General features: G+C 45.6%; 1 protein-coding gene across 1 annotated transcript in view; it reads left to right on the top strand.

Annotated features, from left to right (window-relative positions):
- Positions 1–16,477, top strand: part of ADAMTS16 (ADAM metallopeptidase with thrombospondin type 1 motif 16) — a 163,444-nt gene that overhangs the window by 50,853 nt on the left and 96,114 nt on the right. The window contains exons 4-8 of the mRNA XM_021702532.1: positions 7,296–7,554; positions 10,090–10,289; positions 11,117–11,200; positions 13,321–13,480; positions 14,919–15,024. Coding sequence (XP_021558207.1) covers positions 7,296–7,554; positions 10,090–10,289; positions 11,117–11,200; positions 13,321–13,480; positions 14,919–15,024 — 809 coding nt within the window. The remainder of the gene's footprint in view (positions 1–7,295; positions 7,555–10,089; positions 10,290–11,116; positions 11,201–13,320; positions 13,481–14,918; positions 15,025–16,477) is intronic.

The following is a 16,477-nucleotide window of genomic DNA, read 5'->3' as shown; positions in this document are numbered from 1 at the left end:
CTCCATCAGCCTCCATCAGCCTCCCACCAGCCTCTAGTCAGCCTCCAGTCAGTGCCCAGTCGGCCCAGTCAGCCTCCAGCTGACAACTTCTGCAGTCTTTCCTTTCCTCCCACACCCAGGCAGCAAGTGTTCAGGGGGCAGGGATCTGACCTGACAGCACTGTGGTAGGAACTGGGGTTTGGGAGAAACCTGGACTCAGTCTTCGTGGTGGATTGTGATGATTGGGACTTATGCCACCCCTAGTAAGACTTGTTGTACATAGCCTTAACCTTAGCAAAGTACCAAGTGTCCGAATGTTAGTCTTCTGAAATGACAGATGAGCAATAGGAAGGCAACCAGGGACCGGTTTTATAGCTGAGTGAGTGGCTACATTTTGAAGCCTGAACTTTAGTGGGTTTAGTATGATGGGTGATTCCTGTGACCAGCGCATTAGATCCCTTGTCCTTGCAGGCAAGAGGGTTGAAGAAGCCCAGGGCCCAAGCCAGGTGTAGCAGGGATGGGGTAAAAAGTATCAGGTGCAACATCTCACGGAGAAAGAACCTCTTGGTGTGTTTACCTTTTTAGAAGATTTTGAGTGAATTGCAATTTTCAAAACATCACAAATTGTTACGCAGCAAGACTTCCTGTGGTCTCAGGCTTATGACAAAGAATGGACTGACCTGGGGCAGGTTCTTGTTTGATCCTGAGGTTATAAGGAAATAAAAAGCAGAGTTTGGCTTCTATAAAAGTTCTGTCAAAGTTGCAATTGACTTATGTGTCTAAAACGTCACGAAGAAGACTAAAATGTGTAGAATATTTCCCCAAACAAATGATGCTTTTGGAAAAAACACAGAGGAGGGTAAATTTAAATTAGTTGGGAAATGAAATGCTTTTTATCCTAATGAACTGAATCACATTTTTACATATTGGTTGATAGCTAGCTCTCTTGCAGAGGGCTCATGGAGTCACCTGAGGTACTTTTGGAATGAGTTTGATGGGGATCTGTCACACTGCAGGAGAAACAGGCTCTGTTCCTGGACATTTGTACATCTCTTCTTAATTTCCATATGATTTTTTTGATTCATGCAACTTTTATGGACAGCTATTTTTATTTTAATATTTATTTATTTATTTATTTATTTATTTATTTATTTATTTATTTATAGGAATGGAGATGGGGAGGGGCAGAGGGGGAGGGAGAGAGAGAATCTTAGGCACACTCTGCACCCAGTGCAGAGCCCAACCCGGGGCTCCATCTCACAACCCTGAGATCATGACCTGAGCAGATGCTTAACATACTGAGCCACCCAGGCACCCCTTGATTTTTATGTATTGAGGTACGGTTGGCACGCAATGATACATTAACATCGGGTGTACAACACGGTGATTCTACATTTCTGTAATTTACTCGGTGCTCACCACAAGTGTAGCTGCCCCTGTCACCATACAACACTGTTACAATACCAGGGACTATATTCTCTATGCTGTGCCTCTCACCCTTGTGACTCATTCATTCCATAACTGGAAACCTGGATCTCCCACTCTCCTTCATCCATTTTGCCCATCCTCCCATCCCATCCCTCTCAAAACCATCAGTGTGTTCTCTGTATTTATGGGTCTCTTTGTGCTTTTTATTTGTTTATTTTGTTTGTTTGTTTCTTAGATTCCACCTAAGTGAAATCATATGGTCTTTGTCTTTCTCTCCTGGCTAATTTCACTCAGCATGATAACGTCTAGGTCCATCCATGTTGCAAATGGCAAGATTTCATTCTTTTTTATAGCTAAGTAATACTCCATTTTATGGACAGCTTTTATAAATAGATATATAATGATATAAACCTATCAACTTTTTTTCTTTTTTTACAGAAAGCACTGACTAATATCACTATAGTTCTGCACTTTACTTTTCTCACTAAATAAATTTGGCTATAATTCTTATTTTTTAATTTTATTATGTTATCTTAGTCACCATACAGTACATCATTAGTTTTTGATGTAGTGTTCCACGATTCATTGTTTTCGTATAACACCCAGTGCTCCATGCAATATGTGCCCTCCTTAATACCCATCACTGGGCTGACCCATCCTCCCACCCCCCTCCCCTCTAAGACCCTGAGTTTGTTTCTCAGAGTCCATAGTCTCTCGTGGTTCATCTCTCCCTCTGATTTCCCCCCTTCATTTTTAAGTCAAGCAGAGAAAGTCAATTATTATATGGTTTCACTTATTTGTGGAACATAAGGAATAGCATGGAGGACATTAGGAGTAGAAAGGGAAAAAATTGGGTATAATTCTATATCAATAACTGTCTAATTGTTTTCAGATGCTGACACTGATTCCTAATACATACAGTCTCATTTAGATAACCTGTCTTTCATCAGGGGCATTTCAAGTATTTCTCATTTTGGAGGTTATTTTATTTATTTTTACTATGATAAACATCATTTTACATATTTGGGGGTGTATGTGTTAGAATTTTCTTAGGGTAAATTCCTAGGTGCAGAATTATTAGGTCAAATGTACATGCGTTTACAATTTTGAGAGACACAATTCTTTCTAAAAGTACTTTACCAGTTTACTAATTTTCCTCACATCTTGGTTGTAGCAGGGTATGCACTGCCTTTTTGGTCAGGCGGTGGGATGGACGAGACGCATCTCATTGTGGTTTTCATCTTCTTGCAAAATTGGAAGTAACAGTCAAACCCTGTTTTCATAACCCTCTCCCCACCTGTGAGTTGCCTTTTTTCTTTCTTGTCCTATTTTGTTTCTTTTCCATTTTTTTAAGTTGAATTACTTCTTTTTTTTTTTAAAGATTTTATTTTTTTATTTGACAGAGAGAGACACAGCAAGAGAGGGAACACAAGCAGGGGGAGTGGGAGAGGGAGAAGCAGGCTTCCCGCCGAGCAGGGAGCCCAATGCGGGGCTCGATCCCAGGACCCTGGGACCATGACCTGAGCCGAAGGCAGACGCTTAAGGACTGAGCCACCCAGGCGCCCACTTCTTCATTTTTTATTAGTTTTTATGGATTGTTTTTAAGGATCATAATTTTTGTCATTTGCATTCAAGAATTTCCCCTAACTTGTCATTTGACTCCATGGTACTTTTCACCATACTCAATGTCGAATTTACCCGATTTTATCAATCCATTTCTTCATGGCTTCCTGATTTTGTTCTTTGTTTGTAAGTGTCTACTCTACACCAAGATTACAAATATATATTTTATTTAATCTTTTTACTTTTTTTGTGATTCTTTGTTGCTGTTGGACATTATTTTGGGGAACAGAATGAAGAAGAAAACTAGATTTGTTTTTTCCAAAGAGCTGACCTGTTTTCTCAAAATCATTTATTGGATGATTCCCTTTCTTCCTCCTAACTGAAAAACCTCCTCCGATGTCAACTACATTTTCATACTATTGTAGGTGTGTATTCTGTTTAATTGATTTGTCTGTAGAAATTCAGCAAGTTTTAATTGTGAATAAAACAGTCTAATACAATTCTCCTACTTTAGAGCTTCAGCGTTTCCTTCACGTACATTGCTGAGGGAGAAACTGCATTTTCTCAGCATTAGCCTAGCACGTGTTCTTTCCTTTCTTACAAAGGCAATACAAGCGTTAGATGAATTTCCCCATGTATAATGATTTACAGAGCTGGCCGGGAGAGATCCAGGCCCCAGGAGTGCTCCTTTGCAAAGTTTGGAGGGCCCTGGCCTTTTTCTGTATGCCTGGTTAATAATGCACCCAGCTGACATCCCTGTGGTTACTGTGGGCAGGGTACACTGGACATTTGATGAGTCTCCAAATAAATATTCTTGGTTCAATAAAGAACAGCTTTAATAAGCAGACAGCATTAATCTTCCATGATTTATCTAACCTTTTAAGTAAGCCGGCAAACTAATGATGCAGCAAGATAATAGAGTTACTTTTTCTGTATTTTTCAGTATCTGTTGAATGTAAGGGAAATCAAAACATCAGTCTTAATCAGTTCTTATATTCTCTGCATTTAATGAAATTGGGGATTGACTACTTTGTTAATGAAAACTAGGAATCCTTCCAGCTGCATCAGATCCCTCTTGCCTGAGGATCCGGTCCTCTCAGCCCCAGGCACCGTAATGGAGCCTGGACCTGGGGGAGAAAGCAGAAGTCACTTTTGAACTGGAACAGCTGTCAGAGGGCGCAGGTGTTTTAGCGCGGAAGCAGATCGTTTTGCATGTTTTCTGTGGGTCATGCTTTTGAAATACGTTCGTTGTTAAGTCCTACAAACTCATGACAGGCAACAAGCTTTATCTCCAGTTCCTCCAGGACAACATAGCACAGATAGGCTGAGTAAACTGTTGAAGGTCAGACAGGTAGCTTTGCTGGATTTGGGTGCGCATGCTTGGGCGTCGGACTCCTCGGGCCGCTCTCTGAGTCAGCGGGGCCTCCAGTGAGGTGTGCTGATTTGATACTGACTCCACGTTCTCAAGGAGCTCGTGGTCTTCCCAGAGGTGATTAGAAAGGCAAGGAGTAGTTTACATATCAGAAAAGGTTTTTTTAAGGTGAGAAAAGAATTCTTTTTTTTTTTTTTTTTTTACGTTTAATACTTGAACTAGTTACTTTCAAAGGTGGAAAACCTCTTTGGGTGGTGTTATTACGCAAGGGTGAGTGCATGTGACTGCTCATGTTATTCCAGGGTTAGTTTAAATGCAAAAAGGAAGAAACCTCGCTGGCCCTAGCTGTCACGTCCTTTCACGCTTGTCTGTTCCTTGATAGAACTGTGAACTTTCCAGCGAGGTCGTACGGAGTTGCGCTGGTAGAGTTCTAGAGGACACAGAGATTCCCAGGTTACTCATGTAGAGCACTGCGCCAGGGGCGCCTCCTCCCCCTCTGCGATGCAGGCCGTAAATCCCAGGTATTCAGCCTTTCCATGGCCAGGTGGCACTTGGGCCCTGGGAGGTCTGCCCCCCATGGTGCTGATGACTTCCTTGATGACTGGCCACGTTTACCCTCAGGAACTCCGGGGCCAATGCTTAATCTCTGATCATCTGATAAACGTCTTCACTCCCACCCCCAACCCTCCTGTTCCTGAGCGTTGTGTTTGTCCCTGTCCTGAGATCTAAGAAGTGCCTTCCCAAGCCTGTCATCCCACCATGTGCAGATATTCAGACTCACATGGGGTGGCCCAGCCCGACACAGAATCTCATCCTGGCGGGCAGGAACACACAGCAACCCCCACCCCCCCACCCCGCCACCAAGTGAGAGTCAGACTCAGGCTCTGAAATCAGAGGCACACTTAGAACTGGTGCGCATGCATCAGCCTCTGTGAGTCACTAGGTGTCTCGCTCACTGTCATCAATTACCAAAGTGACTTTGGGGAAAATCAGCAGGATTGTAATACTGGTAGTTCAGGACCAGAGAGGTCTAAGTGACTGCGGGATATTTGTGCAGAAGCAACTAATTGGGATTCTCCAATTATGGCAATATGGAGTAACATTTACAAAGAGTTTTAAAAATCGTCTGTAATCCCATAATCCAGCAATGCTCCTGACATTACTTATGTGAAAATACAGTGGATTCTAAAAGCTTGAAGGGGATGCAAGCCGGTCTCTCTCGCAGCCTTTGCCCCAAAGACCGCCGCCCACCGCCATCGGCAACTGCCCTCACTTACCCCAGGAAGGTTCTCTAAGTGCAGATCATGCTTTTCAGAATGGAAACAGTTGGGATCACACTGCCTATTATACACTTTAAAAATTAATCCCTTTTGGAAACCCTTATAATAAAAACCATCAATGGGCAGATTCTGAGCCTATTCTGATTTTGTTGGAATCCCTACGCTCCATCCACTTCCTAGCCAGGTCACCTTGGAAATAGAAGTGAATCACTGCACCTTTCTTTCTTTCTTTTTTTTTCTATTTTGCTTAGAAATCATACTACAAAAAAATCTTTAAAAATTACCATTACTAGGGTGCCTGGGTGGCTCAGTTGTTAAGCGTCTGCCTTCGGCTCAGGTCATGGTCCCGGGGTCCTGGGATCGAGTCCCACATCAGGCTCCCTGCTCAGCGGGTAGCCTGCTTCCCCTCTCCCACTCCCCCTGCTGTGTTCCCTCTCTCGTTGTCTCTCTCTTTCTATCAAATAAATAAATAAAATCTTTAAAAAAAAGTATCCTTTAAAAACATTACCCTGAATTAATTGGTAAACATTTTAATGATTTATTTTTATTAGTTTTATTTGTACATTTATGTTACTGCACACAATGCTGCCACATACAGTCATACTTATTGGACAGTGTTGGAGAAGCACCTACAAGAAGCACTTGGTAAGAATTCCAGAAAGCTGAATCCTTAGAACTTATATATTTGAAGAGTACACAACATTAAACAGATCAGATAATTGTGTGCAGCTGATAATCATAATTAAATATTTTGTCTCGAGTTCCTGCAACTTGGGGCAACATCGTCTGTATGATCGATACCTCACTGGAATCTCTGACTGCAGTTCTGTGATTCTGTATTTGTCTCCTCTCGAGGGTGAGGAAATAGAAAGGTGCAGCGCGGGGCGCCTGGGTGGCTCAGTCGTTAGGCGTCTGCCTTCGGCTCAGGTCATGGTTCCAGGGTCCTGGGATCGAGCCCCGCATCGGGCTCCCTGCTCAGCGGGAAGCCTGCTTCCCCTCTCCCACTCCCCCTGCTTGTGTTCCCTCTCTCGCTGTCTCTCTCTTTCTATCAAATAAATAAATAAAATCTTTGTCACTTTAAAAGGTAAAAAGCAGTCCCTCAGTTTTCCCTCCTTTAAGATTGTTTTAGTGTTCTTTATGCTACGTTTGCTCTGCAGACATTTTTAGTGTTTTTATGAGTTAGTTTTTTTTCCTGTTTCCATGATACCTTGCTGAGAAAGACTTTCCTGATATCCTCAGTAAATTCTCTTGTGCTTTCTTCTCGGTTATTCTTAAGTTACCCTTTTATATCAAGTGTCGCAAAATACTCAAGTTTGAAAGAAGTTGCACAAATGACTCTGTTAGGATTGAAATGTTCTCTTCCTGTGTGGGGCTTCCCGTGTACCCCCCCTAATATCTGAGTCTGTGTAGGTGAGCTTTCTCCTCCATCATGTGATCTGAATCCCCTCGTTAGTATATTGGGAGCTCCCTCTGTTCCTGGCATCACGTCGTGGAACACCTGCACACAGATCTTCCTGAGTGGATGCAGATGGGAAGGCTCAGCAATGGGTGAGCCCAGGTGTTGGAGGGAAGAGCGTGCTTGTGAAGGAGTGAGAAAGAGGTGATGCTGGGAGAGGGGGCGTCCTCTGGTCAGATGGTATAAATGCACTTTATCTTTTTCTCTCTGTTTCCAGTCTGGCATGATAAGAACACAAGAAGCAGATTACTTCCTAAAGCCGCTTCCTTCACACCTAGCGGGGAGACTGCAGGACCCCACTGGGGCTGGGCCCCCCTCCCACATACTGTACAAGAGATCAGCAGAAGTGCGGGCTCCGGGGGCTCCCCAGGCTGTCATGACCGAGAGGGATCGGGAGCTGGGGAATCCACACCTGCGAGGCGGCTTCAACCTCCGGCACCCACCAAAGCAACATTTCTGTGGAAGACGCAAGAAATGTATGTAAGGGCGATTCCTTTTGTGCATTTACCCATTCGGACCTTTATGTAAGCCCGTGGAATGTTTTAAATGTTCTTCAGAATAGTCTGTCTATGAGGTGGGATTAACAGACCGTCTGCTAAACTTACATGATGATTCCATCGTCTGTGTGTTCACTATGCACCGTCTCTCATGGTGGATGGACAGATCATGGTAGGTTTTTTGTTTAAAAGAACCGTTCCCTGGGCAGATGAAATGACATACTGCCCAGAAATGCAGAATCCACTGGATGTCTTCAAAAGAACCTGGCATGTCTTCTCAGTAATTCTATCGTTTTGAGGTCTAGATTTATGAAAGCCCACATAGTTTTCTGCAAGGTAATTTATCTCCATACATATTTATATTCTCTACTCCACCACATCAAAAGGACAGGCTAGGCATGACCTAATTTGCCCACAATTTATCACCAGCGCTTTGTGGAAGTCCTTTGTTATGTAGTGAACACTCAGGAGGTGATGTGATAGTCACATTTTATGTGGGAGTCTCTCACAGTTCAGGAATGGGAGGTCAGTGTTTTCTGGAATTTCCCTCGCGTCCCTCAGCTTCCCCTCCAGCGCCCCTGGATGCATTAAGCTTCCCCCCATGAACCCATCTTCTGCCAGCCCTTCTTCCCCGCTGGTTTCACTGGCTGCTGGAGCCAGCACCCTAAAATGGAGACGGTCATGTTGCAGGTGGAATAGAGCGAATGACGGCGATAAGAGCAGCAAGTACTACTAAACTGTCAGCACCTGTGTGTCGTCTGAACGCAGTGTCCTGTAGATAAAAGCCTTGCGCTACATTCACGTGAAAAACTCAAACCCAGATCGACTAAGTCGGGGTTCGGTCAGCAGCAGGAAGAACGGGCTGGGAGCAAATGGAGGGGAACAGGAGTCTGAAGCATCAGGGAGACAGAGTTGGAACGAGTATCGGAACAGGGTATCAGCATCAGCATTGGCTGCCTGGGGCTGCCTGGACGGACTGCAGCAGAGGGGTCGGCTGTGTGGGCCGGGGCCGGGCAGTCATAATCAGAGGTGAGACGGAAAGGGTCACAAAGCGCCTCTTGGAAGACATTAGTGATCCAGATGGTGGGGTTTGGTTTGCCAGAGATTTCTGTCCCTTCCCTGCTCAGCACACGGCAGTTCTGTGCGTGGCCAGGAGGCATGTGACTGGCAAAGTGGCGCTCGCTGCTTCCAGGCTGAAGCCTGTCATTCTTGAGACCTCCACTCTCTGTGCGTGGATGTTTCGATGTTCACGGGGCTGTGCGCTTCCCTGCAGGAATCCCACCCTTCTGCCTCTGTGGGGCTCCCACGTACAAAGATTCTTCCCACTGGAGTCTCTGGTTTAGAAAATGGGCATTTTGGGGAGTATGTTTAGGCACCTGTGGGAAGGGGTCATCAAAGGCAGACTGATTTGCTTAAAATCAAGGATGAAGCTGAACCACAAGCTCTGGGACCATGCTGCCAGATTGGACACCCACTTCTGACACTTTCTAGGGAGGGATTGTGAGCAAGTGACGTTCCCTCCCTGTGCCTCTGTGGCCCCATCTGTGCCTGGAGCAGGCGTAGAGACGGCTCTTATTATCAAGGTCTGTGGCACGCGATGAGTGTTTTAATTACTTGGCCAGAGCCGTGATTATCGTCCACGGGGTTCGTTTAGGTTTGAGAGTATTTTAGCAAAGAGATAAAATGCACCGGATGTGGGTGCCAGTCAAACAAAATAGCATCTTCTAGCTGCACAGGCTGTGAAAAGAGTTGGCATAGCTCTGAATTAGTGCCACCTAGATCTATGGGCAATTTAAGGTCTACATTCACATGAAAAGCTTTTCTGAGGCATCACTCAACCTAATTTCCTTTAACACAGTGTTAACTTACCGATTATAAATGCCCAAACTATTTGTAAATGGCTCCAAGAGGACAGAGTATATTTTGTCTTGTAATTAAATGAGGTAAATATTTAGGGTGCTTTCTAGGAAATTCAGCTCTGCCATGAAGTGGATCTGTGTCACGTAGTTTGTAACCCATTTGAAACACGACAGGCAAACCAGTTATGCATCCAGACATGGGAATCAGTTTTAAGAAGAATCAAGCCATTAAAATCTTCCAAATAAGCAAACGAGGCAAGATGGCACTGTGTTCTGTGACTGTTGCTTCTACCGCTTTGTTAGTAAACGTTCTGCAGAGGCCCCGTCCTGAATCCTTATGCCAATGGTCTTTGAGCTTTGTGCTTCTGCGGCTAGAACATGAGAGCTTAGGGGTCCTCTCTCTTTGTTTTAAATCCGGACAAATTTACACAGAGGTAGACACAGTGATGGCTTCCATCACATCTAGGTTACACGAAATTTATTTACATCTCAAGTCCCACTTTGGTACAAGTTTTGTATCACAGAGTCTTAAGGGTTATATCGTTCATACATGAAGGTTCATTTTGCAAATCCAGTTTCTATATAACAAGTTCCACTGCTGGTTTGGGGGTGACGGCTTTTGCTTTCATTTGTTCTCGGAACATCCCCTCCATAGACATGCCCAAGCCTCCCAAGGAGGACCTCTTTGTCCTGCCTGACGAGTACGCGTCTTGCTTACGGCATAAGCGCTCTCTGCTGAAGTCCCATAGGAACAAAGAGCTGAACGTGGAGACGTTGGTGGTCGTCGACAGAAAGATGATGCAGAACCACGGCCACGAAAATATCACCACCTACGTGCTGACCATACTCAACATGGTAGGATAGTCCTTCTTGTTGAAGCCACGTGTGTAATTCCCCCTAATAGGGCATGCGCATTTATGTCTCACGTGCAAGAAATATGTTCTCTCTGGTGACTCCTTCACTCTTACTGTGCTCCAACCTAAAGAGCCATGTTCAGAACGTCAGAGAACACTATAAGGAGGGGAAACGGTCCGGCCCTCTCTGTGAGCCAGGGGCATGTTTTGGGTGGGTCAATGCCTTCATTTACTAGAAATCTGTAAGAGGGCGCTGAGACTATTTAGTGCAGTAAATCCGCTTATGTGTGATTTTAGAGGGCTATACAGAAATACCCACCTCTTTAGGAACATTAAGGTTTAAATACTGAATATATATTATTTTATCTACCAAGTCAGAAAAACCTACAACCCTATAGGCTACCATCTTGGGTAAAATGTCCCATGTCCCAGATTGGCAGCCGTTGTGATGACGAGAAGCATCTAAGCCCCACGTGGGTGACTAAGTAACACGTAAATAATGGAAGACAAGATCCCAGGTCACATGTGTGTGGTTTGAAAATGAGTTGGGATGACGATGTTTTGGAAAACACACTTGCATTCCACCTCAGCACCCCTGAACCTGGGTGTCTTTGCTGGTGTCCCGTCTGGCTGCCTGCCCCACGGTAAGGATTCCACGCTTGCTCTACCTGGCCCTTAGACATTTCTGTACCTGTCCGTCTAGCAGCATAAGAAAGTCGGCATTGCTGTGTCACGAGAGAATGGGGACCCGCCGTCCCCGGCAGGACTCTGGGGACGGGGGAAATGGCACCACGTGCGGGGCCTGACAAGATTGCCCGTCTTTTTCAGGTGTCTGCTTTGTTCAAAGATGGAACGATAGGAGGAAACATCAACATTGCAATTGTAGGTCTGATCCTTCTAGAGGAAGAACAGGTAATCTGCCTTTGAAGCTGCCACCTTCTTTCCTCCCAGAAAAATAAATGCAAAGTGAGGCCTTTTTTCCCCTCAATGTGATCCTTCTATGGTTTCTTGACTTTTCTCTCACTTGGGAACAAAAGTGTTTAATATTTTGTGTCTAATGCAATGAGTTTCTTACCGGTTCCTTTAATGATTATTTGAATCGTGTGTGTGCGCATGCACGTGCGTGCGTGTGTATGTGTGTGTGTGCAGAGGTAGTGAGGAATACTCTCTTAGTAGGCGTAAGAGAAAATAGAACAGAGGAGCTGCCTTAAACGTATGCGTGGGACCCACACTGGGGATACAAAGTGCACAGTGTGTCTTCAGCCACCTCCCCAACGTGAGCTTTTAGGCTCCCGGGTGGAACTGAGCCCTTTCAGGTCTTTGCTAGAAAACGAAAACTACAGTGAACTCGTGCTGTGGGGCATTGTTGTTTTCCTCTGTCACCTCCTAAGACTGACCGCACTTACAGCCCCTATCAGCTTCAGTCACAGGATTGTGTTTTCACAGAGATTCTGGAATGCCATGTGCATGTCCCTCATTGCATCCAAACACCTCATTATGGCGGATCTTGGTCGCAGTGGGTAAAAGCATCTCCTTGCTTGCATCCCAGCATCCCTGTGTAAATACACGGGCTTGCACTTCAGTTCAGGGGAGGTTCTATATGCACATTCTGTGGCACATGTAATGGGGGAGTCTCAGCCATGCAGGACTCTCATTTCTGCTTGGCCCCAAGCTGATCGCTGGCTCCGCACCGGAGGAGTGAGCTTCCCGTGCTGACATCTTAGCGGGGTCCCCCATTAGCCATGGTTCTCTTGTTTATAACACAGAATTTTTTTAGCTGAAATGAGAGATCACTCATAAGATCTAAGATGCCTCCAGAAGGGGAGCTTCTGAGGTGTTGCTCTTTTTCTGGACAGTGGGGGCCTGCAGGGGCAAGCCTATTTCTAGCCCGAGTGGTCAGGAAGATACAGCTTCATTGTCTGTGTGAGTGAGCGTCTGGGCAGGGGCTGCTCAACTGGCAGGGCGTCTCAGGTGACAGGTTAATTATTCGTTGTATTAAATCGGTTTCACCTTGGAATTCATCCAAGCTGCAAAGAATAAGCGAGGTTATCTTTTGATCATACACCTGTGTTAACTCTGATTAATGCGGTGTTCCTGGAAATCACCTGCTGAAGAATGTGAGGCATGTCCCAGTGCGGCAGTAGACTTAGGTGCATTTGACTCTCTGCAAAGACAAAATAAGCACTGAAGGAGAAAACCTCTTCAGTGAGCGAGAAACGCACATTTCAACCCAACATCTAATCATGAATGCTTTACTCAAGTTGTCCTGGAATCACGCTGTTTAACCTGGCTTTCTCTGACGGAGCCATGGGAAGAAATAGCAACAAAGATCAAATAACTCATTGCAGCCTGCTCTGGTGTTCCTGACCCCCCACTTCTGAATTCCCCTGACATTCCACTGTTGCTGTGTTAGACGTGGTATACATGCATCTGGTGGGATGTATCCTGCATTGTTTCCTTCTGGCTCCTGTCTGTTTTCTAGGAAGAGAGCTTTTCCACTTGACCTACCCCTTCTCATAAGCATGTTGCTTCTGTAGGAAAGTGACTTAATTTAATACTGTCATGATAAATGCTAAGAGTTATGAATCAGAAATCCCAGGTGCCCAGCTTGGTTATGAAATCAACCGTCTAGGTGTGTTTTTGTGTACGTGCAAAATCACATATAAATGGTTCTGTTGCCTTATATAAGTTTACAGAGTGCTTTACAAGGATTCTGATGCAGACCTTGCATGCACGGCGACTCATCTTTCTTGGGGCATTGAAAATGCATTCGGGGTCGGCAAACTACATCCCAGCTGTCTTTGTACAGAACTACAGAAATGAACAGAAGTGTCCACCCTGAATCCAGTTTATAGAAGACACCCTCCTTTGGATTTTAATCCATGAAATGGGTGTATCAGCTTATAGGCCATTCGGACCCATCTGTGTAGTTGAAATCCCAGTTACTGACAGGCTGATGACAGTGAAGTAACAACTGGCTTGTGACGTGTTTTCTGTCTGTTGTCATGGGGGTCTTGGTCTGTCTTGCGCAGCCGGGGCTCGTGATAAGCCACCACGCGGACCACACGTTAAGTAGCTTCTGCCAGTGGCAGTCAGGATTGATGAGCAAAGACAGCACGCGCCACGACCATGCCATCTTGCTGACGGGTCTGGACATATGTTCCTGGAAGAATGAACCCTGTGACACCTTGGGTAAGACCCTCCCGCGGCATTTTGAGGAGCACGTGCATGCTGTGTGCCCTTGGGGGCCCAGGACATTGAGGATTTGCCCCTCGTTGCAAATCCATGGTGGTAGCCGCTGCTGAATATGGCTGTAAGCACAGATGTGCTTCCCTGGAGGTACTTGGCCAAGCCTAAGTGTGTGCGTTTATTCACCCAAAGTGAAGACTTCACAAGGAGCGGTCCCTCATACATTCAAGAGTTCCTGTCTCTTCTAACTTAAGAGTTTCTCGCTTTTCTTCTCCCATGTGTGAGAATGGGGTGAACAGATTCAAGGATGTCCCATTCTGTGGCAGAAACAGTACATTTATGAATGTTTGCAGAGATGTTATAGCGATATTATATTCTCCATATTTCCTTTGCTGCATAAATACTACAATCTTAGCAATTTTTTAACATGTTTATGAGGCTGTGCATATCTTGGAGGCAGGACTTTGATATTTTTTCCAAATAGTCTAAAGCACACTGTGCTACTGACCAGGGTTCTCTTAGCCATTTTCTCTAACTCTGCATTTCTTTCTGCGAACTTAGTCAGCTAGAGCTCAGTCAAATAGAGGTTAATCGTGACTGCTTGTTCCTGGATAAGCCTGCTTACAAGGTGGGCCCTGGCTGGATGGTGACAACCAGACTCCAGGGTGCTTCCCGCACCCTGCTTGATGAGCGGGCTCACTGCACCTGCACCGCTTGCTTGTACGGATAGTGGGGTTTCCACGGGACGTCTGCTTTCCTTCTGGGAGTCTGGACTTTGGGTCCACACCACGCAGGGCTGCTATGCCATCAGCCCCGGATAAAATCCTTGGGTCCTGAGTCTCTAATGAGCCTGCCTCGTGTTTCTGGGGGAGTGAGGTGCATCCTGTGTGGATCCACTGGGAGAGGGCTCTGGAAACTCTTGCATGGTTTCCTTCAAACCTCTCCCTGTGCATGAGTTCCTATTGCTGATTTTGTCCTGCGTCCTCTGGGGTCTGTATGAAACTATACCTGAGAGTATGACAAAGCCTGAGTCCTATGAATCCTTGGACCTGGGCTGGTCTTGGGGACCTCCTAATGTACCCATTCACTACAGTACTCTTTTATTCAGGCTTCCGAGAACACAGATTTTTATATAAAAAGGCAGAGATTCTTCTCCATCTACAGGAAACACCCTTTTCTACTCTGCCCCAATTATAACCTGTAACATGAACACCATATACAGCCGTGAATTATTTTCCATGTGGAGAGCAAATCCCCTTCAGTCACATTGCAAAGAACCCCTTATGTGCTTGTCCAAGAATTTCCCATTCAGATTTCGCCACATGAAGGTGAGAAGCACACTTCTCTGAAGGACAGGGGATAAATATGCTTATATAATATACCTTCTTTATTTTTTTGCAATAACACTGCTGTATATTCTTTTGATCTCTATGCCCCATAGGATTTGCGCCCATAAGTGGAATGTGTAGTAAATATCGCAGCTGCACAATTAATGAAGATACGGGTCTTGGACTGGCCTTCACCATTGCCCATGAGTCTGGACACAAGTAAGTGTACTCCGTGGGAAGCTGGATCCTGGGCTGCTTTCCCCACTGGATGGTTGCCATAGAAACGCTGGTTCATTAGGTCAAGTCTGTACGGGGCATCACGTATATCCAAGAAGAATGTCACCGACAGGTAGGACATGGATCCCTTAGGTACTTCTTATTTTTGTTTTGTTTTGTTTTGTTTTTATTTTAAACAGGCTCCATGCCTAGCATGGAGCCCAACATGGGGCTTAAACTCACAACACTCAGATCAAGACCTGAGCTGAAATCAAGAGTCAGACGCTTAACCGACTGAGCCACCCAGGCGCCCCTTCTTAGGTTTTTATTTCAGTGCCAAGCCATGCACAGTCTAAAGCCGTGGCGATTCCCGCATCTACAGCCTCTCTCCTCTGCTCTTCCTTCACGTCCCGGCTCATGTGTGCGTGTAGGGCTGCACACAGTTGTCTCAGCCTCCGCTCCTTTGTCCTGTTCTGAACTTTGGTCCTGCACTCTGATTTCATTCCATGGTTAGTTCCTATCAGGGACGATAGTGACAAGGCCGTCTCTTGTCAACTAGTTACTCTGGAGTTTTGTGTGCTTATATCACTTCTATAATTTGTAGAGATGTCTTTTGATTGGAATGCCAAACAGAGTTTGGAGAGTTCAGGTTAGACTAGGGGTCGGGGCTGGTAGGAGCTGGTCTGCTGCCCACATCTCCAGATGTCCAGCATAATGGGCAGCATCAGGGTGCGTGGTAAGCCTGGGCTTGGCTCAGTCGGATGTCAGCACTGACTGGAGCACTCAGCAGCTGGTGGCTTGTCATGGTGGCATCTTTCTACATGAAAATGTTACATTTGTTCTGTAGAATGAACACTTTCTATCAATTACTTATAGACGCTATCATTCTTCAATAAGGTTTCTTGGGCTAATCATTCAATAAGCTGCGTTAGGTCCCGTCTTCGCCTTACTGCGGCCCACCTGCTGACTTCCTGGACTTAGCGCGATCAGCATGAGCGCCAGGAGTGGGAGCACAGGTGTCTTCCTGCTTCACAGCAGCTCTGCTTGAAGTTTCTCCCAGAAAATGAACAACTGGGAATTACCATTTTCCTATTTTTCACTTTCACCCTGATTTTACTTGCAAATCACAAACCCGTTTGTGATTCAGTTTTTGCAGAACTGACGTCTCCATCCCCTGGTAGAAACGGACTGAGGCAATGCCTGTCCCCGCGTACTGTTGTGTGTGTGTGTTTGTGTGCGTCCGTGTTCCCCTCGTCCTGTTGTGTGTGTGCGTCCATGTTCCCCTCGTCCTGTTGTGTGTGTGTGTGTGTGTGTCCGTGTTCCCCTCGTCCTGTTGTGTGCGTGCGTCCGTGTTCCCCTTGTCCTGTTGTGTGTGTGTGTGCATCCATGTTCCCCTCGTCCTGTTGTGTGCGCGCGTCCGTGTTCCCCTCGTCCTGTTGTGTGCGTGCATCCGTGT

Source organism: Neomonachus schauinslandi, chromosome 7 (genome assembly GCF_002201575.2).
Source record: "Neomonachus schauinslandi chromosome 7, ASM220157v2, whole genome shotgun sequence".
Taxonomy (NCBI): domain Eukaryota; kingdom Metazoa; phylum Chordata; class Mammalia; order Carnivora; family Phocidae; genus Neomonachus; species Neomonachus schauinslandi.
Note: the sequence above shows the minus strand (reverse complement) of the source record. Positions and strands in the feature narration are given on the sequence as shown.